The 22,286-nt window shown below is 72.8% G+C and overlaps 5 protein-coding genes and 2 non-coding genes across 19 annotated transcripts; 2 read left to right on the forward strand and 5 right to left on the reverse strand.

The window, feature by feature from the left end:
• Window positions 1-249: 249 nt before the first annotated feature.
• LOC142081497 (U1 spliceosomal RNA) lies at window positions 250-413 on the reverse strand. The gene has a single exon (XR_012673361.1). It is a non-coding gene; the product is annotated as a U1 spliceosomal RNA (small nuclear RNA).
• Window positions 414-1,778: 1,365 nt separating this feature from the next.
• Window positions 1,779-1,942, reverse strand: LOC142081498 (U1 spliceosomal RNA). The gene has a single exon (XR_012673362.1). It is a non-coding gene; the product is annotated as a U1 spliceosomal RNA (small nuclear RNA).
• Window positions 1,943-2,455: 513 nt separating this feature from the next.
• ATRAID (all-trans retinoic acid induced differentiation factor) lies at window positions 2,456-6,572 on the reverse strand. 4 transcript variants are annotated; one of them, XM_075144693.1, is made up of 7 exons: window positions 6,347-6,490; window positions 5,496-5,626; window positions 5,153-5,224; window positions 3,210-3,281; window positions 3,020-3,141; window positions 2,811-2,911; window positions 2,456-2,685 (listed from the first exon to the last, which is right to left on the reverse strand). In XM_075144693.1, the coding sequence occupies exons 1-7, from the start codon at window positions 6,404-6,406 to the stop codon at window positions 2,581-2,583; spliced, it is 663 nt and encodes a 220-aa protein (XP_075000794.1). In that variant the 5' UTR covers window positions 6,407-6,490; the 3' UTR covers window positions 2,456-2,580. The 4 variants fall into 4 exon arrangements, with proteins under 4 accessions (XP_075000794.1, XP_075000795.1, XP_075000792.1 ...); XM_075144694.1 differs by having other exon boundaries at window positions 2,811-3,141; window positions 6,347-6,572; XM_075144691.1 differs by having other exon boundaries at window positions 2,811-3,141; window positions 5,496-5,575; window positions 6,347-6,489.
• Window positions 6,573-6,731: 159 nt separating this feature from the next.
• Window positions 6,732-13,360, forward strand: SLC5A6 (solute carrier family 5 member 6). 10 transcript variants are annotated; one of them, XM_075144699.1, is made up of 16 exons: window positions 6,732-6,868; window positions 9,137-9,615; window positions 10,032-10,097; window positions 10,168-10,219; window positions 10,321-10,388; window positions 10,492-10,646; window positions 10,849-10,989; window positions 11,078-11,207; window positions 11,303-11,391; window positions 11,468-11,580; window positions 11,664-11,731; window positions 11,841-11,927; window positions 12,032-12,216; window positions 12,332-12,435; window positions 12,502-12,623; window positions 12,721-13,360. In XM_075144699.1, exons 2-16 carry the CDS (start codon window positions 9,286-9,288, stop codon window positions 12,871-12,873), a joined length of 1,863 nt encoding a protein of 620 aa, XP_075000800.1. In that variant the 5' UTR covers window positions 6,732-6,868; window positions 9,137-9,285; the 3' UTR covers window positions 12,874-13,360. The 10 variants fall into 10 exon arrangements, with proteins under 10 accessions (XP_075000800.1, XP_075000799.1, XP_075000798.1 ...); XM_075144698.1 differs by having other exon boundaries at window positions 12,332-12,623; XM_075144697.1 differs by having other exon boundaries at window positions 11,845-11,927; window positions 12,032-12,435.
• A 753-nt stretch (window positions 13,361-14,113) lies between these two features.
• On the reverse strand, window positions 14,114-15,262 carry TCF23 (transcription factor 23). Its single transcript, XM_075144604.1, has 3 exons — window positions 15,194-15,262; window positions 14,605-14,970; window positions 14,114-14,280 (listed from the first exon to the last, which is right to left on the reverse strand). The coding sequence occupies exons 1-3, from the start codon at window positions 15,260-15,262 to the stop codon at window positions 14,137-14,139; spliced, it is 579 nt and encodes a 192-aa protein (XP_075000705.1). The 3' UTR covers window positions 14,114-14,136.
• Window positions 15,263-17,324: 2,062 nt separating this feature from the next.
• Window positions 17,325-20,227, forward strand: PREB (prolactin regulatory element binding). The gene is made up of 9 exons (XM_075144706.1): window positions 17,325-17,482; window positions 17,722-17,917; window positions 18,132-18,343; window positions 18,565-18,645; window positions 18,716-18,840; window positions 19,110-19,283; window positions 19,355-19,427; window positions 19,554-19,713; window positions 19,857-20,227. The coding sequence occupies exons 1-9, from the start codon at window positions 17,348-17,350 to the stop codon at window positions 19,949-19,951; spliced, it is 1,251 nt and encodes a 416-aa protein (XP_075000807.1). The 5' UTR covers window positions 17,325-17,347; the 3' UTR covers window positions 19,952-20,227.
• Window positions 20,228-20,333: 106 nt separating this feature from the next.
• ABHD1 (abhydrolase domain containing 1) lies at window positions 20,334-22,237 on the reverse strand. The gene is made up of 9 exons (XM_075144707.1): window positions 22,094-22,237; window positions 21,850-22,010; window positions 21,599-21,781; window positions 21,490-21,535; window positions 21,279-21,391; window positions 21,034-21,207; window positions 20,892-20,940; window positions 20,665-20,830; window positions 20,334-20,577 (listed from the first exon to the last, which is right to left on the reverse strand). The coding sequence occupies exons 1-9, from the start codon at window positions 22,211-22,213 to the stop codon at window positions 20,360-20,362; spliced, it is 1,230 nt and encodes a 409-aa protein (XP_075000808.1). The 5' UTR covers window positions 22,214-22,237; the 3' UTR covers window positions 20,334-20,359.
• Window positions 22,238-22,286: the final 49 nt, after the last annotated feature.

Below are 22,286 nucleotides of genomic sequence, written 5' to 3' on the forward strand. Positions count from 1 at the left end.
GTGGCACCGGGAGGGGAGCAGGCGCGCCGGCTCGGCCGCCTGCAGCGGTCCGGGACCCGATCGCGGGGCTACAGGGAAACGGCGGAGCGCGGCTGGCAGAGGCCCCTGCAGTCGGACAGAGGAGCGCGGCCAGCTCCGAGCTCGGCCCCAGGCCTGCAGCAGGGCCGCAACGCCGGTGCCATGGAGAGCAGCCTGTACCCCGCGAACTGACTCAAAAACACCCAGAATCTGTCCTTGTGACCGCCGTGCCAGGGGAGAGCGCGAACGCAGTCCCCCACTACCACAAATTATGCAGTCGAGTTTCCCGCATTTGGGGAAATCGCAGGGGTCAGCACACCCGGAGTGCAGGGGATGAGCCTCGCCCTGGGAAAACCACCTGCCTGATCATGGTGTCTCCCCTGCCAGGTAAGTATGCCCCACCCCCGCGCCCGCAACACCACACACCCGCGCACCCACCCACAACGCACGGACACACGCCCTCCGCGACCACGCGCGACCCGCGACCACGGCAACTCCCAAGCCCCGCTTTCTGCCGCCACGCAGCGCCCGCGCAGCGCCCGCGCCCGCCCGCGGCCGGCGTCGTCGTGGCGCGTGGGTCTCCCGGCAGACTCCTCGCGGTGCTCGATCTGCATGGCCCCGCCCGCCCCATCAAGGCCCCGCCCCTGTCGGCTCGGCGCGGCTCTGCCGGCGGCGGCGCGATCTGCATGGCCCCGCCCCCCCAAGGCACCGCCCCCGTCGGGCCCGCACGTTCCCCCGGTGCCGCTGTCCCACCGGCCCCAGCCGGGACCCTCGGGCTAACCGGGGACCGGTCCCGCCGGGCTCCGCAGGGCTTCACCGCGCCCGGCCTCGTCGCCGGGGGCTGGGACGCGTCTGCTCCCCCCGTCCCGTGTCGCCAGCGGCTCCCTGCCAGCCCCGTGGGGCTCCCGGCGCTGAGGCCTGGGTCGGAGGGGCGACCCCCGAGCGCTGTCACGACTATCGCCCACGCGGCGGGCACGGGTGGGCCGCACGGCCGCGGGCGGCCGGGGAGGGGCGGGGGAACGGTCCGCCGCGCCGCCTGGTGGCGCTGCCCTGCGCGCGTGACCCGTGCGGAGCCAGGCAGATCGCGATGCTGCCGGTGGAGCCGCTCGGAGCCGACGGGGCGGGGCCTCGCGGGAGGGGGCGGGGCCATGCAGATATCGATGCCGCCGGCGGAGCCGCTCCGAGTCGATAGAGCGTTCGCGCTCTCCCCTGGCACGGCCGTCGCAAAGACAGAGAGCGGGGCGGGGGTGGTGCAGCGGTGCGGCTCGTTTCTCTACTGGGGCTGTTCACGGTACCGTGACCGGCGGGAGAGGTCCGGACCCGTCGCGGGCACGTCCGGGCTCCGCTGCTCGTGCAGGGACAGGCCCCGCGGCGGGCAGGGGCGCGGTACCGGCGGCCGCGGGGTGCCGGGTGGAGGAGGCGGCCACCGAGCGCTGGAGCCGTCGCGTCAGGATCCGGACAAGCTGGGCCCAGGCAGGGAAGTTCCTTTTCGTGCCCATCACCGCTTAGCGCCGGTCCTCGTTTTGAAAAACACGGAACCTCCCCGGCTCCTCCGGCACCGCTGCCTCTCGGCCGTCCTCCGCTCCCCGCCCCGTTCCCGCTGGCCCCGCCGGTGGGGCCGCGGGGGACCGTGGCCGAGCCCTGGGAAGCGCTCCCGATCCTCCTGCATCTTCACGTGGCCAACTCCAAAACCACCTCGCGCCCAGCTCAGCCCCGCCACTAGCACCGCCCCGCCTCATCTGCCCTTGGAACCACAATGCCAGGGGAGAGCGCGAACGCAGTCCCCCACTACCACAAATTATGCAGTCGAGTTTCCCGCATTTGGGGAAATCGCAGGGGTCAGCACACCCGGAGTGCAGGGGATGAGCCTCGCCCTGGGAAAACCACCTGCCTGATCATGGTGTCTCCCCTGCCAGGTAAGTATGCCCCACCCCCGCGCCCGCAACACCACACACCCGCGCACCCACCCACAACGCACGGACACACGCCCTCCGCGACCACGCGCGACCCGCGACCACGGCAACTCCCAAGCCCCGCTTTCTGCCGCCACGCAGCGCCCGCGCAGCGCCCACGCCCGCCCGCGGCCGGCGTCGTCGTGACGCGTGGGTCTCCCGGCAGACTCCTCGCGGTGCTCGATCTGCATGGCCCCGCCCCTGTCGGCTCGGCGCGGCTCTGCCGGCGGCGGCGCGACCTGCATGGCCCCGCCCCCGCCCGCAAGGCCCCGCCCCGCGTATTCACAATCCCGGCCCCCGCGGGCCCCGGCCCCGCTGAGACCCCGCCGCACGCCCCCAGCACAGCGCGGTTCCAGGGCCGGGGGTCCAAGCAGCACCGAGAGCTCTTCCCCCGCGGGCCGGCTCCCCACAGCGGCCTGGAGGGTCCTGCACCGCCCCGCGCCTGCACCCCGGCTGCCCGGGAAGGAGTTGGACAGACACACAGAGAGGATGCTGCGGGCTTTATTCATCCCCGGCCCCCACATGGTGAACCAGACCCCAGGACACGAGGCACCCAGAGCCCCCCGCCTCTGTCCCCAGCAGAGGCGCTGGCACAGACCCCTCTCCCCGCTCAGGGGGTCTTGGCTTTCCGGCGCTGGGTGCCCCACAGCAGGAAGGACAGGGACAGGGTCACGGCTCCCAGGATCCCGCAGAAGAGCAGCACAGGGAACGTGCCCTGCAAGGAAGCAGCAGTGAGTGGTACTGCCCCCCACTGTCCCCCACCACCCCACGCAGCCCACGCTGCTCCAGCTCCAGACGGGGGGCACTCGGAGAGGGGAGTCCCATCCCACAGGCGCTCACCTCGCGCAGACACTTGTACCCGTGGAAGGGGCTGTTGCAGAGGCACTGGACGAGGCCGGGGCCATCGGGGGCACAGGCGGCGTTCTCAGGGCACGGCCAGGCTGGCGGAGCAGAGCTGGGGGTCACGGGGCCAGGCCAGGGCCACCCCCTACCTGCCAGCCCCGCAGCACCTAGTGCCGGGGACATGGTCCCCTGGTCCCCTGCCATACTGAGCTCCCCGGAGCTGTTGCAGGGGTTCCTCTGGCCCTGGCAGAGCCGGCTGCTCCCACGTGTCGTCACCTCCTCCCAGGCGCTGCTCCCGCCCGGGCACTCCAGCGCCAGTGGCACCGCGCTGGGGAGCAGAGCAGAGCTCAGCACCCGGCACCGCGGCAGCCCCCGCGCCCCCCACCTGCTACTCACAGGTGCTGCAGGTGGGTGAAGCCCAGGAAGGAGCCGCTGGGGAGGGTTCTCAGCGGGTTCTCCGTCAGGTCCCTGCAAACACACACCAGGCGCCATGGACCCCCACCTGCTGCTGCCCCAGGTGCCCACAAACAGCACTGGCCCCAACACGGCCCCAGGGGTGCCCCTGTGCAGGGCAGGGGAGGGCTGTGGAGCAGGGTGGGGGTCCCCTCTCTGCGCCACATCACTGCCTGGGTCCAGGCTGCTCCCTGGCAGGGACACCGGCCCCAGGGAAGGGATAAGGTACCTCTGGGATGGTGTCAGAGGGTCACAGAGTGGTTTGGGTTGGAAGGGACCCTTAAAGATCATCTATTTCCAACCCCCCTGCCATGGCCAGGGACACCCTCCACTAGATCAGGCTGCTCAAAGCCCCATCCAGCCTGGCCTTGAACACTTCCAATGATGGGGCATCCACAGCTTCTCTGGGCAGCCTGTTCCAGTGCCTCACCACCCTCAGTGTAAAAAATTTCTTCCTCATGTCCAATCTAAATCTGCCCTCTTTCAGTTTAAAATCATTGCCCCTTGTTCTGTCATTACAGGCCCTGGTAAAAAGGTCTTTCTCCACCTTTCTGATAAGCCCCTTTAAGCACTGAAAGGCCGCAATAAGGTCTCCCCGGAGCCTTCTCTTCCCCAGGCTGAACAACCCCCACTCTCTCAGCCTGTCCTCATGGCAGAGCTGTTCCACTCTCCTGATCGTTTTGGTGGCCTCCTCTGGACCCGCTCCCACAGGTCCCTGTCTGTCCTGTGCTGAGGACCCCCGAGCTGGACACAGCTCTGCAGGGGGGGGTCTCACCAGAGCAGAGCAGAGGGGCAGAATCCCCTCCCTCGCCCTGCCGGCCACGCTGCTGGTGGTGCAGCCCGGGACACGGTTGGCTTCTGGGCTGCGAGCGCACATTGCCAGCTCATGTCCAGCTTTTTGTCCACCAGTACCCCCGAGTCCTTCTCGGCAGGGCTGCTCTCCATCCCTTCATCCCCCAGCCTGTGCTGATACCAGGGGTTGCCCCAACCCAGGTGCAGGACCAACTTGGCCTTGTTGAACCTCAGGAGGTTCACATGCGCCTATCCCCCCCAGTCTGCCCAGGTCCCTGGGGATGCCAGCCCCCCCTCCAGCAAATCAACCGCACCATGCAGCTTGGTGCCATCCGCAGACCTGCTGAGGGTGCATTCGATCCCGCTATGTCATTAATAAAGACATTGAACAGTACTGGTCCCAACACGGACCCCTGAGGGACACCACTCGTCACTGATCTCCATTTGGACATTGAGCCGTTCTTTGACTGCAACTCTTTGGACGTGGCCATCCATCCAATTCCTTATCCATTGAATAGTCCATCCACCAAACCCGTATCTCTCCAATTTAGTGACAAAGATGTTGTGTGAGACATGTCAAAAGCCTTGTCAAAAGTCAAGACAGATGACATCAGTTGCTCTTCCCTTATCCACCAGCACGATCCCTCCATTATAGAGGGCCACCAGGTTGGTCAGGCACAATTTGCCCTTGGTGAGGCCATGCTGGCTGTCCTGCATCACCTCCCTGCCGTCCATATGCCTTTACAGAGCTCCCAGCAGGATCTGCTCCATGTTCTGACCTGGCACAGAGATGAGGCTGCCTCCTCGGTGGTTCCCAGGGTCTCCCCTTTTACCCTTTTCAAAAATGGGGGTGATGTTTCCCTTTTTCCAGTCACTGGGGACCCCCCTGACTGCCACCGCTGTTCAAACAGGACGGAGAGCAGCTGGTGTCTCCTGGGTGCTGGGGGTGGCGGGGGTGGAGATGGGGACCAATGAGTCAGGGCTGTGCTGGCCCGGGGGCCCATCGGGGGGGGGTCCCACCAGACCTGCCCCAGACCCCTCTCCCTGCCTGGCCCAGACCCTCGCGGGGAGCAGGAGGGGGCACGTGGACTCACAGGACGACGGCAGCCGCGGCCTCGGCCAGCCCCGGGGGGAGGCTGCGCAGGGAGCAGTCGCTCAGGTCCAGCCTGGGAGGGGGCAGCGGTCGGGGGAGGGACATCAGCATGCCTCGCACCCCCTGCACCCCATCCTGTGTGCCCCCCGCACCTCCCACTCCGAGCACCCCCACCCCCTGCATTCCCCTGACCCCCCTGTGTCCCCCAACACCCACCCTGTCACCCCCCCGTGCCAGGCACCCTCCCGCACTCCGAGCACCCCTGTCATGTGGCCGCCGACACCCCCTGCACCCCCAGTACCCCCCAGTGCACCCCCGCCCGTTCCCCCCCCGCCGCCCCGTACCCCAGCAGATGCTCCGGGCGGGCGCCCCGCTCCCGGCAGCAGCGCCCCTCGCTCTCGGCACCGGCCCGGGACGCGCAGTACTGGGCCACGATGGAGCCGTTCCGCAGCGGCCCCGGGCAGCGCCCGCACACCTGGGGTGGGGGTGTTCGGCGGGGCACGGCGAGCGCCGGCACCCACACGGGCGGCACCGGCACGGGCACCCCCCGACCCCCGGCACTCGTGTCCCGGCCCCCCGGCCCCCCCACCGAAACTCCCCCGACCAGGCACCCCCGGAACCCCGGGCCACACACGGAGCCCCCCGATCCGAGCACCCCCGATCCGGGCACCCTCCGACCCCTCCGACCGGGCACTCGCCGACCCTCGGCCCCCCCAGAACCCCCCGACCTGGGCACTTCCGACCCCGGGCATCCCCGTCCCGGGCACCCGCCGACCCCTGGCACCCCCCGACCCCTCCGACCGGGCACTCGCCGACCCTCGGCCCCCCCAGAACCCCCCGACCTGGGCACTTCCGACCCCGGGCATCCCCGTCCCGGGCACCCGCCGACCCCTGGCACCCCCCGAGTCCCCGAGCCCCGGCATCCCCGAGCCTCGGCACCCCCAGACCCGGGCACCCCCGACCCCCGGCAACCCCAGACCCTCGGCACGCCCGGTCCCGGCCCCCCCCCGCCCCCCCCCGAGCCCCGGAGCCCCCGATCCGGTTACCCCGACCCCCGGCACGCCCGGTCCCGGGCACCTCCCGGCCCCCGACCGCCCCGGAGCCCCAGAGTCCCCTGAGCTCCGGCACCCGCGATGCAGGCACCCCGACCCCCGGCACGCCCGGTCCCGGGCACCCCCCGGCCCCCGCGGCTCACCGCCGCGCCGCCGGCGGCCCCGGGCAGCAGCAGCGGCAGCAGCAGTAGGAAAGTGCCCATGGCCCCGGCCGAGCCCGGCCCCGCCCCGCCCCGCCGGACACGCCCAGCGCGAGTGCGCCCCCTGGCGGGCACGGGGGGGGTGCACCGGGCGGCGCTGCCCCGGGAGGCCGAGGGAGCGGCCACCCTGGCGGGGCCGGCGCTGCCAGGGCCGGGCGCCCTCTGGACCCCGAGCGGGGCCGCGGGGAGGGTCCCCCGCAGCGAGGGGTGCCGGGGCGCGGTGACCTGCCCGAGGCAGCGGAGCGGGCCCGGGGCCGGGGCAGGGGCGGCCCCGCCCGCCCCACGTGGGGCCCCGCCTGGCGGCGGCCGCTGACGCCATCACGGCGCGGGGGCGAGGCGGGGCGGGCGGAAGTGGCTCTGAGGGCACCGCGGGCAGCGCTGCCCGCTCCGCGCGTCATCAGGAGGCGACGGCGGCTGTCAGGGAGGCACGTGGGCCGAGCTCTGCCGCGCCGGTCGCCGCCGCCGGTGAGTGTCGCACCGGGGCCGCCCGGGCCCTTCAAGGTCGCCGCCCGGGCCCTTCAAGGTCACCGCCCGCCCCGCCTGGGAGCGGCCCCGCCGGGCTGAGAACACACGCTGAGGCCGGGGTCGGGGTCGGGGTCGGGGCCGGGGCCGGTGCGCGGGGTCGCGGGGCTGGGGCTCGGGCTCGTTCTGCGGCCGCCCGCCCTCGGCCGACACCGACGGCACCGGGGAGCCGGGCCTGGGGCCGGGGTCACTGCGGACAGCGGGGGCACGGGGGGCCGGGACTGGGGCCGGGGGCACTGGGGGCCCTGAGGGACCGGGGGCCGGGACTGGGGCCGAGGGCACCAGGGACCCCGGGGAAGGGGAGCAGGGCCGTGGCCTGGGGTCACCGGGGACACTGCGGCTGGGCAGCGGTGCCTCGAGCGGGGTCACTGAGGACAAGGAAGTGTGAGGCAGGGGCAACGGGGACAGGAGGGCCGGGCCCCAGGGAGGGTCACCGGGGACACCGGGGGATGGGGAGGTGTAAGGCAGGGGACAAGGGAGCGGCGCCACAGCCTGGGGACACGGGGCCCCCTGGGGCTGGGGGAGCAGGGCCTTGGGTGGGGAATACCAGGGCTCGAGGCTGCAGGGACTCAGGGACACGAGGGGCCTCCAGGGTACAGGGGAGCCTTGGGCTGGGAACGCCCGGGGCTGCCGGGCCTTGGGCTGTGGTGCCGGTGGGGCAGCCATCAGGGACCACGGCGCCGCACACCCCCCCCCGTGTTTAGTCTCCGCAGCGGAATGCGGTGGGGTGACCTTGGACCCTGCCCAGGAGTTGCGCCGCACGGGGTGGTGTCCCGGACAGGGACAGTGGCATGCGAGGCGGGAGGCGCTGCCCTCTCACCCCCTTCCCACCCGGCTGGCGCTGCCGCGGGGCCCTGTGCCAGCACAGCCGCCCCAGTCCTCTGGCCCCCCGTGGCAGGCAGGCCCGGGCAAGCTGTGCTGGCTGCAGGGGTGCCAGGTGGGGCCCAACCTAATCCCCCCAAGTATGCCCCAGGCAGACATTCCTCCGAGGATCATGGCAGGCGCAGTGCCAGCCCCCCCACCACCGGCAGCCTGGCTTCCTCCTCCGTGTGCCCTGTGCTGCCCCGTGGCAGCCCCTAACGCTGCCCCACCGGTACGGCAGAGTAGGGTCCCTCCGCATCCTGCAACCCCTGCCCTGCCGGCACCCACCGTTCCCCTGGCACTGGCTCCCAGCTCCTGGCTCCCAGCTCCCCGCAGCCCCGTGCCCGCTGGTGGAGGCAGAGGGGGGGTCTGTGCTCATGTCCCCTTCCTGCCCCGCTCCTAGGGCTGCCTGTCCCCCCCTCAGGAGGAGCTGGAGCCGGGGGTGGGGGCAGAGGCTCAGCGGGGGCCCCTGAGGATGTGCCTGTGAGCGGGGCAGGGGGGTGCCAGGGCCAGCAGTGGCTCGGGCGTCTGCTCCGTCTGGCGGCTGCCTAGAGCCTCTGAGGCTGTCAGTCCGTCCATCCCCAGCTGTGTGGGGTGCGTTTCGTGGGGGTCGCCCTGCTCAGCTGGGCCTGGGCGCCAGGGCTGCTCCTGCACCTCCTTGCTGGCACAGGCTGGGCTCTGCTGCCCATCCGTCTGCCCTCCCCAGCCCCGTCCATGGGTCCTGCGGGGCCAGAGGCTGCCGGTGGGGCCGATCCTGCAGGGTGGGCTGGTGTGGGGGCGGCCACTCTGGTGCTGGCTGGGCTGTGTGGCCCCAGGGCGGCTGGCTGGCGCCAGGGCTGGGGCGGTTGTGCTGAGCTTGGCTGGGCTCTCGCACCCGGGGCGGCTCTGCTGGGCTTGGCGGGGCTGCGCGGTGCCGGTGCGGTTGGGTCATATTATGTTTGGCTAGGGCAGGACCGGTGTTGCTGGGCTTGGCAGGGCTGTCCTGCACCGGGGGCGGTTGTGTTGGGTTTGGCCACGCGGGGCTGGTTCTGCCGGGCTTGGCAAAGCCATGTGGGGCTGGCAGGGCCGGTGCTGCCGGGGTCCTGGGTGGGACTGTTTTTGCAACCATGGCCTCGGTGCTCTTTGGAAGAGGCTCCCGTTTCCCTTGGCGGGGGCAGGTCGAGCAGCCCGGGGGGTGGGCGCCACGGCGCCGAGCCCAGCCCAGAGGGAGGAGAAGGGTAAAGGGGATGTTCTTCATCCCGCCTGCGCCGGGTCCTTGAGGCTCAGAGGAGCGAGCGAAGGTCCCTGCAGTGTCAGGTGCAGCTCCCGACGTGGCCCGTCCGGAGCTGACACCCATCCCTCCTCCTGCAGCTCTGAGTGCTGGGGAAATGCCGACCAGGACCTGCTGCCGGGGTGGCTGCCAGGGCTCGGTGTGCCCATGAGGCCGGCGGGGCGCAGCCGGGGCGGGCGGCCGGACAGCGGCGGCTCCGGCGGGGCAGCGACAACAGGAGACTCTCACCATGGAGTTCACGGTGATCGACTACAGCATCTTTGCGCTGCTGCTCGTGCTGTCGGTAGCCATCGGGCTCTTCTACGCGCTGAGTGGGGACCGGCAGCGCACGGTGCAGGAGTTCCTCCTGGCCAACCGCAACATGGGCTTCCTGCCTGTCGCCCTCTCCCTGCTGGCCACCTTCCAGTCGGCCGTGGCCATCCTGGGCGTGCCGGGCGAGATCTACCGCTTCGGCACCGAGTACTGGTTCCTTGGCTGCTCCTATCTCCTGGGGCTGCTCATCCCAGCCCACATCTTCATCCCCGTCTTCTACCGCCTGCGCATCACCAGCACCTACGAGGTGAGCGGGGTTGTCCCCGCGGGGATGGGGGGGGGACACACACGTGGAGCCTAGCGCCCGGCGGGACGTGCAGGCAGGCGCGTCCTCAGGGTACGACCTGACGGCGCCTGGCAGGGTTTTTGGCTCCTGGTCCCCCGCTGCCCTGTGCCCCTGTCCTGGCGCCCAGCCAGCCCTCCCACCCGGCTTGTCTGGCACCCGTCCCATCCCCCGCCCTGGGCACCTCCCCTGCCCTGGGCAGTGCTGGCCGTCCCCATTGTGTCTCTGCCGGCAGCAGGAGCCAAGGTCCTGGGGCAGGGCTGCCTGACCCCCTCTGCTTCCCTGCTGCCATGGGGGCACATGGGGGATGCGGGGGATGTCCCCCCTGCTCAGGACCCCGCGTCCGAGCGGGACAGTGCCCTGACCTGTCTCCCCCGCAGTACCTGGAGCTGCGCTTCAACAAGACGGTGCGGGTCTTCGGCACCATCACCTTCATCTTCCAGATGGTGAGTGGGGTGGGGGGGGTGGGGAGGGCATGGGGGGCCGTGCATGGCTGCAGCGCTGCTCTCCCAGCAGGTCATCTACATGGGGGTGGTGCTCTACGCGCCCGCGCTGGCCCTCAACGCAGGTAAGGGGGCACAGGAGCAGGGGGGCGATGCTGGAAGCCTCATCCTCCACGGGGGGCTCCCCCCCACCCGCCCGCTCATTAATGGCCTCTGACGCTTCCAGTGACGGGCTTTGACCTCTGGAGCGCGGTGCTCACCATGGGGCTGGTCTGCACGCTGTACACCACGCTGGTGAGTCCCTGCCTGCTGCGCCGCAGCGGGGCTGGCCGCTGCCTGGCCGTGGGGCGCCCCGTGCCCCCACTGGGCTGCGGTGACGGGTGCTGTGCCTCCGCAGGGCGGGCTGAAGGCCGTCATCTGGACGGACGTCTTCCAGACGCTGGTGATGTTCGCGGGGCAGGTGGCCGTCATCGTGGTGGGCGCCCGGCGGGTGGGCGGCATGGCCCGCGTCTGGCGCCTGGCGGAGCAGGAGGGCAAGATCTCTGGCATCGAGTGAGTGGCCCGTGCCGGGCCGGGCTCCGCACATCAGGCTGTGGGGACACGTGGGGCAGCCGGGAAGGGCCTGGGGTGGGGGAGAGGGACCCTGGCACAGTGCGGGGGGGGGCCATTCCTGCTGCCCCCTTTCCTGTGCCGTGGGTTGCAGGGTGCCGTGAGGACCCGGCGCCGTGACCCCCCTGCCGGCGCCTCTCCGCAGCCTGGACCCCGACCCCTTCGAGCGGCACACCTTCTGGACCCTGGCGGTGGGGGGCATCTTCATGATGCTGTCGCTGTACGGGGTGAACCAGGCGCAGGTGCAGCGGTACCTCAGCGCCCGCTCCGAGCGGGAGGCCAAGCTGTGAGTGGGGCTGGGGCTGGGGGTCCCGCGGTGGGGACAGGTCCCCCCACCGCCTCCCCCGCCTCTGACGCCTGCCTGGCACCCGCAGCTCCTGCTACGCCGTCTTCCCCTGCCAGCAGATCGTTCTCTGCCTCAGCTGCCTGACCGGCCTCGTCATGTTCGTCTACGACCGGGAGCACCCGCTGGTGCCCGCCCAGCGCCCTGGCGACTCCGACCAGGTGGGTGGCCGGGCCCACCCTCCCACAGCCCGCGGGGCCGGACCCCACTCCCCCTGGTCCCCCCGGCCCCGCAGGCGCTGACCCCCCTGCCCCAGCTGGTGCTGTACTTCGTGATGGACGTGCTGCAGGACCTGCCGGGGCTGCCCGGGCTCTTCGTCGCCTGCCTCTTCAGTGGGTCCCTCAGGTAAGCAGGCAGCTGCGGGGCTGGCGGGGTTGGGGGGGTCCCGACTGAGCCCCCTCCCGCTCCCTCTGCTCCCCAGCACCATCTCTTCTGCCTTCAACTCGCTGGCCACGGTGACCATGGAGGACCTGGTCCGGCCCCACTGCCCCGGGCTGTCAGAGTCGCGGGCCACGCTGTTCTCCAAGCTGCTGGGTGAGCGGGGGCCTGCGCGGGGGGGCTGGCGCTGGCAGTGGGGGGTCCCCAGTGCTGCTGTGACCCCCCACTCCTCTCCCCAGCTCTTGGTTATGGATTGCTCTGCCTGGGGATGGCGTACGTGTCCTCCATGCTGGGCCCTGTGCTGCAGGTAGGGGCAGGGGTGCAGGACCCCCCAGCTCCAGCACCCAGCCGGCGGGCGGCCGGTGCCGGCTGCGGGCCGGGGTGAGGAGCCGGCGCTGAAGGCCATGTCCCCACAGGCAGCCATCAGCATCTTTGGCATGGTGGGGGGCCCGCTCCTGGGGCTCTTCTGCCTGGGCATGTTCTTCCCCTGTGCCAACCCCACGGTGAGTGTCCCCCTTGCCCGGCTGGGGGCATGGACCCCACGGGGGGCAGTGCTGGGGCACCCCGAGCCCGGCTGGGGGTCAGTGCCTTCCCTCTGCTGGCACAGGGTGCCGTCGTGGGGCTGCTGGCGGGCCTGGCCATGGCTTTCTGGGTGGGCATCGGCAGCCTGCTGCACAGCATGGGGACAGCCGGGAGGGCCCCCCCTCCCAACAGCACCACACACCCCCCAGTGGGCAACCTCACCACCGTCCTGGCCACCACCCTGCTGGCCCCCACACTGGCCCCCCAGAGGTGAGCAGGACGGGGGGCTCAGCGCCGGGCGCTGCGGCTGCGGGATGGGGGGTGCGAGGGTGCTGCTCTGTGCCCGCCACCCCACCTCTTTCCCCCCAACCCCTGTCTCCCCCAGCCCCACAGGGCTGCAGAAGTTTTACAGCCTGTCCTACATGTGGTACAGCGCCCACAACTCCACCACCGTCATCCTGGTGGGGCTCCTGGTCAGCCTGCTCACCGGTGAGTGTGGGGGGGTGGGGGCCGGTGGCAGCCCCCGCCCCGCTCACCCTCCGCTCTGCCCCCCAGGCCCCACGCCAGCAGCAGCTGTGGACCCCCGCACTATCTACCCCGTGCTGCCTCGCCTGCTCTGCTGCCTGCCCCAGAAGTACCGGCAGAGGCTCTGCTGCGGCGTGAGCTTCCCTGCCCAGGTGAGAGGCCCGGACCCCAGCCAGCACCCAGGGGAAGTGGGGGGCATGGGGCCAGTGCCCCCCCGTGCTCCTGCCGCCCCCCGCTCTGTCCCTGCAGGACACCGACTGCGCAGACACCGTGGTGAAGAGCAACGGGGTGGCCAACGGCCTGGCCCCCCCCGGCCCCGGGCAGCGGGAGGAGGAGGAGGGACAGGGCTATGTCCGTGCGGCTGGGGCCCCCGCCTACGCCCTGCAGGAGACCTCCTTCTGAGACCCCCCCAGGCATGGGGGTCCTGGCCGCCCCCCACGCCCTTCTCCAGCGCCCCGCTGGCCAGGGGGCACAGACCCCCCGCGGGGTGCCCATACACGGCCAGGGAGCACCAAATAACTGGGAAGGGCTGGGTCCCTGCCCCGGGGGCTGGCTGGGCTGCACCCCCCACGGGCAGCGCAGGGTCTCTCTGCCTTTGCCCACACCAAGCTGGCCCCGGGCCCTCCGGCTCTCTGCGCTGGGGACACTGCCAGACGCTGCCGGTGCCTGCGCCAGCCCCTGCCCCCCATCCGGGGGGGCTCTGGGACCAGGGCTGTGGGGACATGTGGGAGCGGTGCCCTCTCCCCCCCGGGCCGGGACGCTGCTCGGAGCCCCTGGCCTGGCCACGTGCCTTACTGCACCACTCCTGGGCCCGAGCGCCCCCGCTCCTCCCAGCCCCTCCGTCACCCGTCTCTGTGTTCGTTGTCCCCCCAATAAATGGTTCCGGAGCGCAGGTGTCGGAGGAGCCCTGGGACCAACCCCGCACACAGCCCCCTCCCCACCATTACCCAGGAGCCTGCAGGACACGGGACCCCCGTCTCCCAAAGCAGCGGGGGGGCCCTGCTGTCCCCCCAGGAGCAGGAGCCTTGCCAGCCGGGGAGATTTATGGCGGCAGCCTTGGCCCTGGCCCCTTTCCCACGGCGCGGGGCCAGCGGGGGGGCCCGGCTGGGGGAGCCAGGTGAGCGCAGGGGGGCGGGCAGCTGCTCCATGGCTGGGGGGCGCAGGGCCCCCATCGCCCCGTCTCCCCACCCTCCAGGCACAGCAGGGGCAGGGCCTGGGGTGAGGGTCCTATGGGGGGCCCATCCCGCGGCCCCCGATGCAGCCAAGGCAGGAGGCAGGCGGCGGGTGCTCGCTGCAGGTTTATTGCTGCGGGTCGGGCCAGGCAGCCCCCAGCCCCCGTGGGCAGTGTGGGGCATGTACCCCCCACACCCATCCCTGCCCACTCCGAGTGCCCCTGGGGTCCTGGCCCGTGTCCTGCCCCGCTGCGGCTGTGGGCAGGGTGAGGGCAGGGCTGGGCAGAGAACCTGGGCATCCCACTGCCTGCCCTGTGCCTGCGGAGCTCACGGACCCCCGTGCAGGATGGGGGTGCGGATCCCGTTGGCGCCGCCCCCCCCTCCGCACTCCCCCCGTTCTGGCTGCTGCCCCCAAATCCCCACCCTGGGGCACAGCCTCCCTGCGCTGTGGGGGCAGAGCAGGCGTGGGGGCTCCCGTGGGCACCCCGGCGGGTCAGGGCGGGCCATCTCCCATGGCCAGCCTGCTGTCCCCCAGGCCTGAGTGCTCATGGCTGCTGGTGGCTGTGGCTGCCCCGGGGGGGCCGGGACCGGGTTCCCCCCAAGGGCCGGCGTAGAGGCGGGAGCGCATCGGCCACTTCTGCAAGAAACGGAGAGGGGTTGGGGCTGGAAGGGTGGCCCCTTGTCCTGGGGATGGGGGGCACCGGGGACCGGCTACCGGTGTGCACGGGGCACGCTGGGGACCCCAGGGTGGAGGGGCTGCAAGCCGAGGGAATGGGTGCTGGCGTGCACTGGGGACTCCAGGGACCAGCTGCATCGTGCACTGGGGGACGCCGGGGGCTGGCTGCTGGCGTGCATGGGGGATAATGGGGGACCCCAGGGACCAGGTGCTGTCATGCAAGGGGGACCCCAGGGATTGGTGCCGGGGAACTGGACCCCGAGGCAGGGGTGCCCTATGTCTCACCTTCATGGGGTGCAGGAGCGGGTGTCCATGGAGTGGGCAGGAGGGCACGGGTGGGGGGGGCCCACGCCCCAGCGCGTGGCTGAGGTGGGCGATGTAGCTGGTGGCCAGGACAAGGATGTCCAGCTTGGAGAGCTTGGTGCCGGCGGGCACAGTGGGCAGGGCTGCCTGCAGCGACAGGAAGGCCCGGCGCAGCGCCCGCACCCGGCTCCGCTCCCGCGCCGCGTTCTGGGGGCACGGCAGCCCCAGGGGGACCTGCGGCCAGAGGGGGGCTGAGCTGGCCTGGGGCCCGCGGCCGAGGCTGGGGCAGGCACCGTCACCCCCAATGGAAAGCAGACAGCACCCATCCTCCACAATGCCAGCTGTCCCCTGGGGAGCCGAGTGGCCCCAGGTCCTGGACCCGTGGGGTGTCTGTGCCCCCAGAGCTGCGTCCCACCCTCCCGCATGCCATGGGCCAGCCCCTGCCTCCCTGCCCGCACCCCTCTGGGCTCAATCCTGCCCGCGACCTGCACCCGAGCAGGGTGTGCCTGCGCTGCCTGGCGTGCACCCCCTCCCACGGCAGCCCCCCGGCACTGCCCTGGGGCCCCTGCACCATCTGGCTCCGGTGCAGCAGGGCGAGGGGCGGCAGGCGCAGCCCCGGGGCCCCCTGCTGCCACCGCATGCGGGGTCCCGCTCCCACGCTCGGCCGGCTCCTTACCTGTCCTGCTGCCGAGGGGCTCCCTGGGTCACTAGGGTGGGCAGACGAGAGCCCCGGGGTCCTGCCTGCACCCGCTCCCCGGCAGCGCCGGGTGGCTCGCGGGGGGCTGCAGGCCCCTCTCCTCCCCTGGGAGCCGGGGGCAGCGGTGGCCAGCGGGCAGCCGTGCGTGGCGGCCGGCCCTGCTCTGCACCCCCCGCCGGTGCCTGCCCCCGCGGTCTCGGCCATGCCGGGCCCCACCGGGCAGCCCCTGCCCACGCTCCTGCCTGCACCTCGGCCCCGCGAAGCGCCAGTGGGTCGGGGCGCCCTGGGGAGCGCCGTTGCGTCCCCCTGCTGCCTCCCGGCACGGCCCCGCCCGCAGCCTCGTCTGGGCGGACGTCTCGCCTCCCCCTCCTTGGCACCGTGGGATGAGCAGGAGGATACGGGCTGTCCCAGCCGGAGTCTCCCCCGGCCTGCGGCCGCCCACGAGAGCCCCGCTCGCCCCACGACCCAGTCCCAGTGCCGTGGGAGCCACACGGGAGCCACCGAGCCCCAGGCAGGGCACCGTGGGCACAGGCCATGCACTGGGCAGGGCACCCACATGGGGTCACACTGTGCCATCCCCATCCCCACCCCAGGCCCCCGTCCCCCTGGCTCCAGCCCCAGCACACCTGGAGCCTTCGGCATCCTGGCACCCGCATCCCCTGCCAGGCAGCAGGGTGAGGACCCCTGAGGGGCCGGGGTGCCGCCCGGCCGGTGGCGGGGGAGGCCGGCGCGGGAGGGTCACGGCCAGGTCAAGGCTGGGATGGGGGAGGCGCAGTGAGACAGCTGGGGGGACCCAGGGCGGGGGGGAGACGGGATGGGGGGACCCAAGGGGGACCCAGGCAGCCCCCTGCCACACTGCGCTGCCCCGTGCGGCTCTGTGGGCGGGGACAGTGGGGTTGGGGCTGAGTGGGGACCACGGGACCCCACGCCCCCGAGGGAAGCAGCGCACGGGACCCCCATCCTGCGCCCCTCTCGGGCTGCAGAGGTGCTGCCCCGTGGCCGTGGGGCTGGGCGAGGGGACCACGGAGGCCGGGCAGTGGCCGTAGGGCAGCACCGGTGTGCCAGGGCAGCCCAGCATGGGCACCGTGCCCACGGGGGACCGCCGGCGCCTGGGGGAGCGGGCTGACCCGGGGTGAGCCCGGCCCGGCTCCGGGCGGCACGAGGGCCCCCATGTGGGGCAGGGACTGCCCTGCTGCCCAGGGACGGGGTGCACCGGGGGGGCTCCTCAGCTGGGCTGTAGGTGGGCCACCCCCAGCTCTCCACGGAGGGCACACGGGGGTCCCCCCATGGCCTCGCGTGGGCGTGTGGGTGCTGCCACACTGCAGAGGGATGTGCGTGGGGCTGGAGGGCAGGTCAGGATCCCCCCTGCCGTGCTCCCTCACGGCACGGGACTGCTGGGCTGCAGTGCACGCGCGATGCCCCGTCGCACGGCGAGGAGCGCACGCGTGGGGCCCACTGCACAGGGGTGCTGCGAGACGCTCCACGCCCACGCGGGGCTCCATGGAAGGCAGTGCTGTGCACACACGACGCCCCACTGCCCGCGGACTGCGCGTGCGGGGCGCTGCCACGCGGGGGCCGTGGGGAGGCGGTGTCCCGGCGCACAGCGAGGCACCCACGGACCCGCCGCAACCCCCCCACTCTGCGCATGCTCGGGGCGGCGGGGCGGGGCTGGGGTGATGGAGGCGGAGCTAGGGACGGTGGGGGCGGTGCTGGGGCGGTGGGGGCAGCGCTGGGGCGGCAGGGGGCGGGGCTGGGGTGATGGAGGCGGAGCTAGGGACGGTGGGGGCGGTGCTGGGGCGGTGGGGGCAGCGCTGGGGCGGCAGGGGGCGGGGCTGGGGCGATGGAGGCGGAGCTAGGGACGGTGGGGGCGGTGCTGGGGCGGTGGGGCGGTGCTGGAGCGGCGGGGGCGGGGCTGGGGCGGTAGGGGCGGGGCTCGGGGCGGCAGGGGGCGGGGCTGGGGCGGTGCGGACGTGGCGGCGGCGCGGTGACGCAGCGGCGTGGCGACGCGCTGACGTGTGCGGCGCAGCCATGGCGCCGCGGCGGCCGGCCGAGCTGTACCGGGCGCCCTTCCCGCTCTACACCGTCCGCCTCCACCCGCGGCGCCCGCTCGCCATCACCGCCGGCGGCGGCGGCGCCGCCAAGACCGGCATCCGCAATGGCGTGGTGCGGCTTAGCCGGGGGCGCGGGTGGGCGCCGTGGTGGCGGGGGGCGCGGGGCGGGGAGCTGTGGGGCCGGGGGCCTCAGGGGAGGGGAGGGGGCCAGGCCGCAGGCGTGGGGCGGAGGGAGCCCCGGCTCGGCGTGGGGTCGGGGCGGCCCCGGGGAGGGCGGGGGGCGGCGGCCGGAGCGGGTGTCCCCGGGGCAGGTCCCCGCCGCGGAGCCTGAGGCCGAGCCCCGTCCTGCAGCACTTCCTGCAGCTGGAGCAGATCGGGGGGCGGCTCAGCGCCTCCCTGCTCCACTCGCACGACACCGAGACCCGCGCCACCATGACCATGGCGCTGGCCGACGACATCATTGCCGCGGGGCAGGACGCCAGCTGCCACATCCTCCGCTTCAGCCTGCAGCCGCCCGAGGCCAAGAGCGGCTCGGCCGGCCGGAACGGTGAGGCCCCGCTCTCCCCGGGGGGGGCGGTGTGACAGCACCTGCACCTGGTGCCGCGGGGCAGGGCGTGGGGGGTGGGCGGTCTGCGGGGTGCTTCGGAGAAGGGGCAGTGCTGTGGGGGCCTCCTGCCTGCCCGGGGCCCCTCCCCGCTCAGCCTGCCTGGCAGCAGGGAGCTGTGTCAGGCTCCGTGTTGTCTGCCCCCCCCCCCCCGTAGGCAGTGGGGAAAAGGGGCCGCGGAAGCGGAAGGGCCCCATCCCGGCGGGGCAGAGCGACATGCAGAGCCAGACGAGCGAGGTGACGGTGGAGAGCCTGCACAGCGTCCGCACAGATTTCAGCCCCGACGCCCTGCAGAAGGCCGTCCGCTTCAATGCTGACTGCTCTCTGCTCGTCACCGGCGGTGCCGATGGCTTCCTCCGCCTCTGGGAGGTAGGCATGGGGGGGCTGAGGCTGGGCATCGCCATGCCAGCGGCAGTGTGCGTCCAGCGGGGAAGGCCGGGCGCTGGCAGTGCCAGATCGGCAGCACCTGTGGCTGTGTAACGCTGCATCTTCCCCGAGCAACCCCGGGTGCTGTGCCTGGCAGGGATCTGGGGCTGCCGGGGAGCCCTGGCCCACGGGGCACAGCTCCAACGCCTGCTCTGCCCTTGCAGTTCCCCAGCATGAAGAAGACGCTGGAGTTCAAAGCCCACGACGGGGAGATCGAAGATATCGCGCTGGGCCCTGACAACAAGGTGAGCGTCGGGCGGCTCCCCGGCCCCGCGGGGAGAGCTGTCCTTGGACGCCCACGCTCTCTGTGCGCAGGTGGTGACAGCGGGACGGGACTTCCAGTGCTGCGTGTGGCAACAGGACCAGCTGGTGACGGGGCTGCGCTGGAACGAGAACCTGCCTGGCATCCCCGACAAGGCTTACCGCTACCAGGCCTGCCGGTGAGGGCAGGGGCACGCGGGCGGGGGGCTGGGAACGGATCACCCCCACAGACCGAACATGTGAACGTGTAGTCTGGGGCACACCGAGCCTTTTCCTGGCCCCTGCTGTGTCTGCAGGGAGCGGCTCCCCTGGGCTGGGGGAAGGAGCGGCTCTGCTGTGTGCTTTAGTGGGGAGAGGTCTGGGTGTGAGTTTGGGCTTGGGAGAGGGGAGGTGGGGAGGGTGCTGGGCCCTTCTCGCAGCCAATGCACCCCATGCTCTCCTGGGGCAGGTTCGGGGCCGTGGAGGACAACGCCGGGGCGCTGCGGCTCTACACAGTGCAGGTGCCCCACAAGCGGGAGCGCCGCCCCCCGCCCTGCTACCTGACCAAGTGGGACGGGAAGAGCTTCCTGCCGCTGCTGACCCGGCCCTGCGGCAGCGAGGTGATCTCCTGCCTCTCCATCAGGTACCCCGGGGCCGGGCAGGTGCGGGGCTGGGGGCTGCGCCAGCCCCCACTCATTGCCCTCCCCCCTGCAGTGACTCAGGCACCTTCCTGGGGCTGGGCACGGTGACGGGCTCTGTCGCCATCCACATTGCCTTCTCGCTGCAGGTGAGCTGTGGGGGCGGCAGGGCTGCTCGGGGAGCGGCTGGCTGGGCAGGGAGGGGCACGGGGGCAGCCGCAGTGCCCCCCCCGGGGCTGAGCTGCCTCAGGCCACCCCCTGCTCCTGCCCCGCAGAGGCTGTACTACGTGAAGGAGGCGCACGGCATCGTGGTGACGGATGTGGCCTTCGTCCCCGAGAGCCGGCGTGGGCGGGAGCTGCTGGCAGGGAACGAGGCCGCCCTGCTCAGCGTGGCCGTCGACAGCCGCTGCAAGCTGCACCTGCTTCCCAGCCGACGTAGGTGCTGGGGGGCTGCCCGGGGTGCTGGCGTGCCCTTGGGTGCTGGCGTGCCTGCTGCCCAGCCTGCAGCGGGGCTGCCTCGGCATGTGCAGGGGGGCCAGGGGCCGCAGTGCCCGTCCTCACCCCTCTCTCCTCCGCAGGCTCCCTCCCTGTCTGGCTGCTGCTGCTGCTCTGTGCTGGGCTCATCGTGGCCGCCATCCTGCTGCTGCAGCTCACCTTCCCGGGGTTCCTGTAGGCCCCCTCCCGTGCCAGGACGGACCCCCCAGGCTGGCCAGCCCCTGCCGTGCCTCGGCCCGCCCCGAGCAGACTGTGAAGCAGATGAGGGACCAGCCCCGGCCCTGCTGTCCCCGCTGGCACTCGGGGAGCGGACCAGAGGCCCGGGAGCCGCACGGGGCCCCGCCCCAGCAGGACTGTGCTGGCTGCAGTGGGGCGTGGGGCTGGCCCCGGGAAGGAGGGGGGACCCGCCAGCCCTCTGCCCTGCTGCTGCCATTAAAACTGGAGCGTGAAGGCAGCACTGTCCCGTCTGTGCTGGGGGGCTGGCTCCAGCGCTGCTCCCAGCTGAGGGGGGCTGCTGTGGGCCCCCCCCGCCCTCCCTGCTCAGCCCACAGACACGTGGCTGCAGCTGCGTGGGTTTATTGTGGGGTCAGGCAGCGTCCTGCCCTGCAGCCCCCTCCTCGTCCCCCTCCAGCTGCCGCAGCTCCTCCCTGTGCTCGAAGACGGCGCTGGCAAACTGGGCGAAGAGTCGCTCCATGTAGCTGCCGGGGCGGGGGCAGAGCCCCTCCAGGAAGCCAACATGTCCCCCGTGGGCCGTCACCAGCAGTGCCACGTGGGGGAGGTGCCAGGCGGCCTCCACGGGGATGGCTGGGCGACCGAGGGGGGGGGGTCAGCTGCCGGTGCACCCTGCTGTGGGGCTGCACCCACTGCCCCCCCCCACGGCCCCCCACTCACCGTGTAGCGGGGAGAAGGGGTCGTCAGAGGCGTTGAGGCAGAGCACGGGCACGCGGATGTGGTGGAGCCAGTGCGTGGGGCTGGCCGCCTGGTAGTACTCAAGGCAGGAGCGGTAGCCGAAGGCCTGGGCCGTGTAGCGCTCGTCGAACTCCCGGATGGTGCGTGCCTGCGGCATGGGGGTCAGGGGGGGCTCGGCCCACAGGGCCAGGGTGGGGGCCGGGTCCTACCTGCAGGACGTGCTCCACGTCCACCTTCTCCCCGATCGCTGCCCTGTGCCTGCACCGGGTCCGGGGTCAGCGCTGGGTGATGCCACCAGCACCGGTGCCCACCCCAGTGGGGGGTGCAGCCCTCCCCGTGCCCCCCACCCACCTGCTGATGAGCCGGCACAGGCTGGCAGCGAGGCGCTGGTTGAAGAGCAGAGCATTGAGGGGCTTCTCCAGCGACGCGGTCGAGGCACAGGGGTCCCAGCCGGGGGAGAGGGCCATGGCCGCTGCCAGCCCCGCCGCCTGCCCCCGCCGCCCCAGGTAGTTCAGCACCTGCATCCTGCGGCGCAGCTGGTCAGGGGCAGCCGTGCCACCATCCCGTCCCCTGCCCGGCGCGGGAGCTGCCCGTACCCGCCCAGAGAGACGCCCACGGCCAGCAGTGGGGCCTGCGGGTACCGGCGCTTGACGTGGGCGATGGCCGTCTCCAGGTCCTCGGTGTTGCTGGCGCAGAAGGTCCGGGGGGTCTGGGGGGGAGCGGAGCTAGGTGCGGGCAGCGGCCCCCCCCGTGCTGGGCTGTGCCGGCTCTGCCCGGGAGCGGGGGGGGTTTGGGGGTCTCACCCACCAGCAGCTCCTCGCCCCGGCAGCCCCGGTGGTTGAGCACGACGGACCTGGGGGAGAGGGGAGGCGTGAGGGGCTGGCGGGACCGCGGCCGGCCCGTCCCCAGGGCTCACCTGTAGCCGGCGCGGCCGGCCCGGCGCACCAGGCAGAGCAGGTAACCGGCCTGGCTGCTGCCGGTGAGGCCCGGGACCAGCAGGACGGTGGGGCGGGCGTGGGGCTCCAGGTGCTGGTGGCTGCCGGGGTCCTCGGCCCAGTCGAGGATGAGCTGCCCGCCGTCGGGGGTGCGGATGGCCTCGCTGCGGGCAGAGTGGCGGGTCGGTGGGGCGGCGGGGGAACCGGGCTGGTGCCGGTGCCGCGGGCTCACCTGTGGTAGGAGACGGGCGGGCGGGCCTGGAGCAGGGCACCCAGCACGGTCTGCAGGCGGCCCTCGAAGCACCAGGGCGTGGGGCGGAAGGTCTCGCCCACGGCGGGGCAGCGTCGCTCCAGGAAGGCGCGGAACCGCGGGCCGGCGGCGAGCAGCGGCCGCTGCGGGGCGGGGGGGGCCGGTCAGCGGAGCCGCTCGGCGGAGCGGGGCCCGTCCGACCCTGCCCCGACCCCCCCGCGCTCACCCGCGGCACCCGCGCCCAGTAGTAGCCGAGGAGGGCGGCGGCGGCGGCCGCCAGCAGCAGCGGGAGCGGTGGGAGCGGGGACAGCGCCGGGCCCGGCACCGGCGGCCGCTCCGCGCCCATCGCCGCCACAGCCCGGGACGGCCCCGCCCCGCGGGATGGTCACGCCCCTGAGGGATGGGCCCGCCCCCAGGGA

This window comes from Calonectris borealis, chromosome 3 (genome assembly GCF_964195595.1).
Source record: "Calonectris borealis chromosome 3, bCalBor7.hap1.2, whole genome shotgun sequence".
Taxonomy (NCBI): domain Eukaryota; kingdom Metazoa; phylum Chordata; class Aves; order Procellariiformes; family Procellariidae; genus Calonectris; species Calonectris borealis.

Excerpts from the sequence above, each read along its gene's own strand:
- ATRAID (XM_075144694.1), bottom strand. The coding sequence starts at position 6,406 with ATGGGCACTTTCCTACTGCTGCTGCCGCTGCTGCTGCCCGGGGCCGCC. Across the intron at positions 3,282-5,152 it reads GCCGCGGCTGCCGTCGTCCT|GGACCTGACGGAGAACCCGC; the intron begins GTGAGTCCACGT and ends GTGTGTTTGCAG. Across the intron at positions 2,686-2,810 it reads GGTACAAGTGTCTGCGCGAG|GGCACGTTCCCTGTGCTGCT; the intron begins GTGAGCGCCTGT and ends GCTTCCTTGCAG.
- SLC5A6 (XM_075144695.1), top strand. The coding sequence starts at position 9,286 with ATGGAGTTCACGGTGATCGACTACAGCATCTTTGCGCTGCTGCTCGTG. Across the intron at positions 10,220-10,320 it reads CGCGCTGGCCCTCAACGCAG|TGACGGGCTTTGACCTCTGG; the intron begins GTAAGGGGGCAC and ends TGACGCTTCCAG. Across the intron at positions 11,392-11,467 it reads CTCTTCAGTGGGTCCCTCAG|CACCATCTCTTCTGCCTTCA; the intron begins GTAAGCAGGCAG and ends TCTGCTCCCCAG.
- TCF23 (XM_075144604.1), bottom strand. The coding sequence starts at position 15,262 with ATGCGGTGGCAGCAGGGGGCCCCGGGGCTGCGCCTGCCGCCCCTCGCC. Across the intron at positions 14,971-15,193 it reads TGCTGCACCGGAGCCAGATG|GGGACAGCTGGCATTGTGGA; the intron begins GTGCAGGGGCCC and ends TCGGCTCCCCAG. Across the intron at positions 14,281-14,604 it reads CGCTCCTGCACCCCATGAAG|AAGTGGCCGATGCGCTCCCG; the intron begins GTGAGACATAGG and ends CGTTTCTTGCAG.
- PREB (XM_075144706.1), top strand. The coding sequence starts at position 17,348 with ATGGCGCCGCGGCGGCCGGCCGAGCTGTACCGGGCGCCCTTCCCGCTC. Across the intron at positions 18,646-18,715 it reads CGCTGGGCCCTGACAACAAG|GTGGTGACAGCGGGACGGGA; the intron begins GTGAGCGTCGGG and ends CTCTGTGCGCAG. Across the intron at positions 18,841-19,109 it reads TACCGCTACCAGGCCTGCCG|GTTCGGGGCCGTGGAGGACA; the intron begins GTGAGGGCAGGG and ends CTCCTGGGGCAG.
- ABHD1 (XM_075144707.1), bottom strand. The coding sequence starts at position 22,213 with ATGGGCGCGGAGCGGCCGCCGGTGCCGGGCCCGGCGCTGTCCCCGCTC. Across the intron at positions 22,011-22,093 it reads ACTGGGCGCGGGTGCCGCGG|CGGCCGCTGCTCGCCGCCGG; the intron begins GTGAGCGCGGGG and ends CCCGCCCCGCAG. Across the intron at positions 20,941-21,033 it reads CTGTGCCGGCTCATCAGCAG|GCACAGGGCAGCGATCGGGG; the intron begins GTGGGTGGGGGG and ends GACCCGGTGCAG.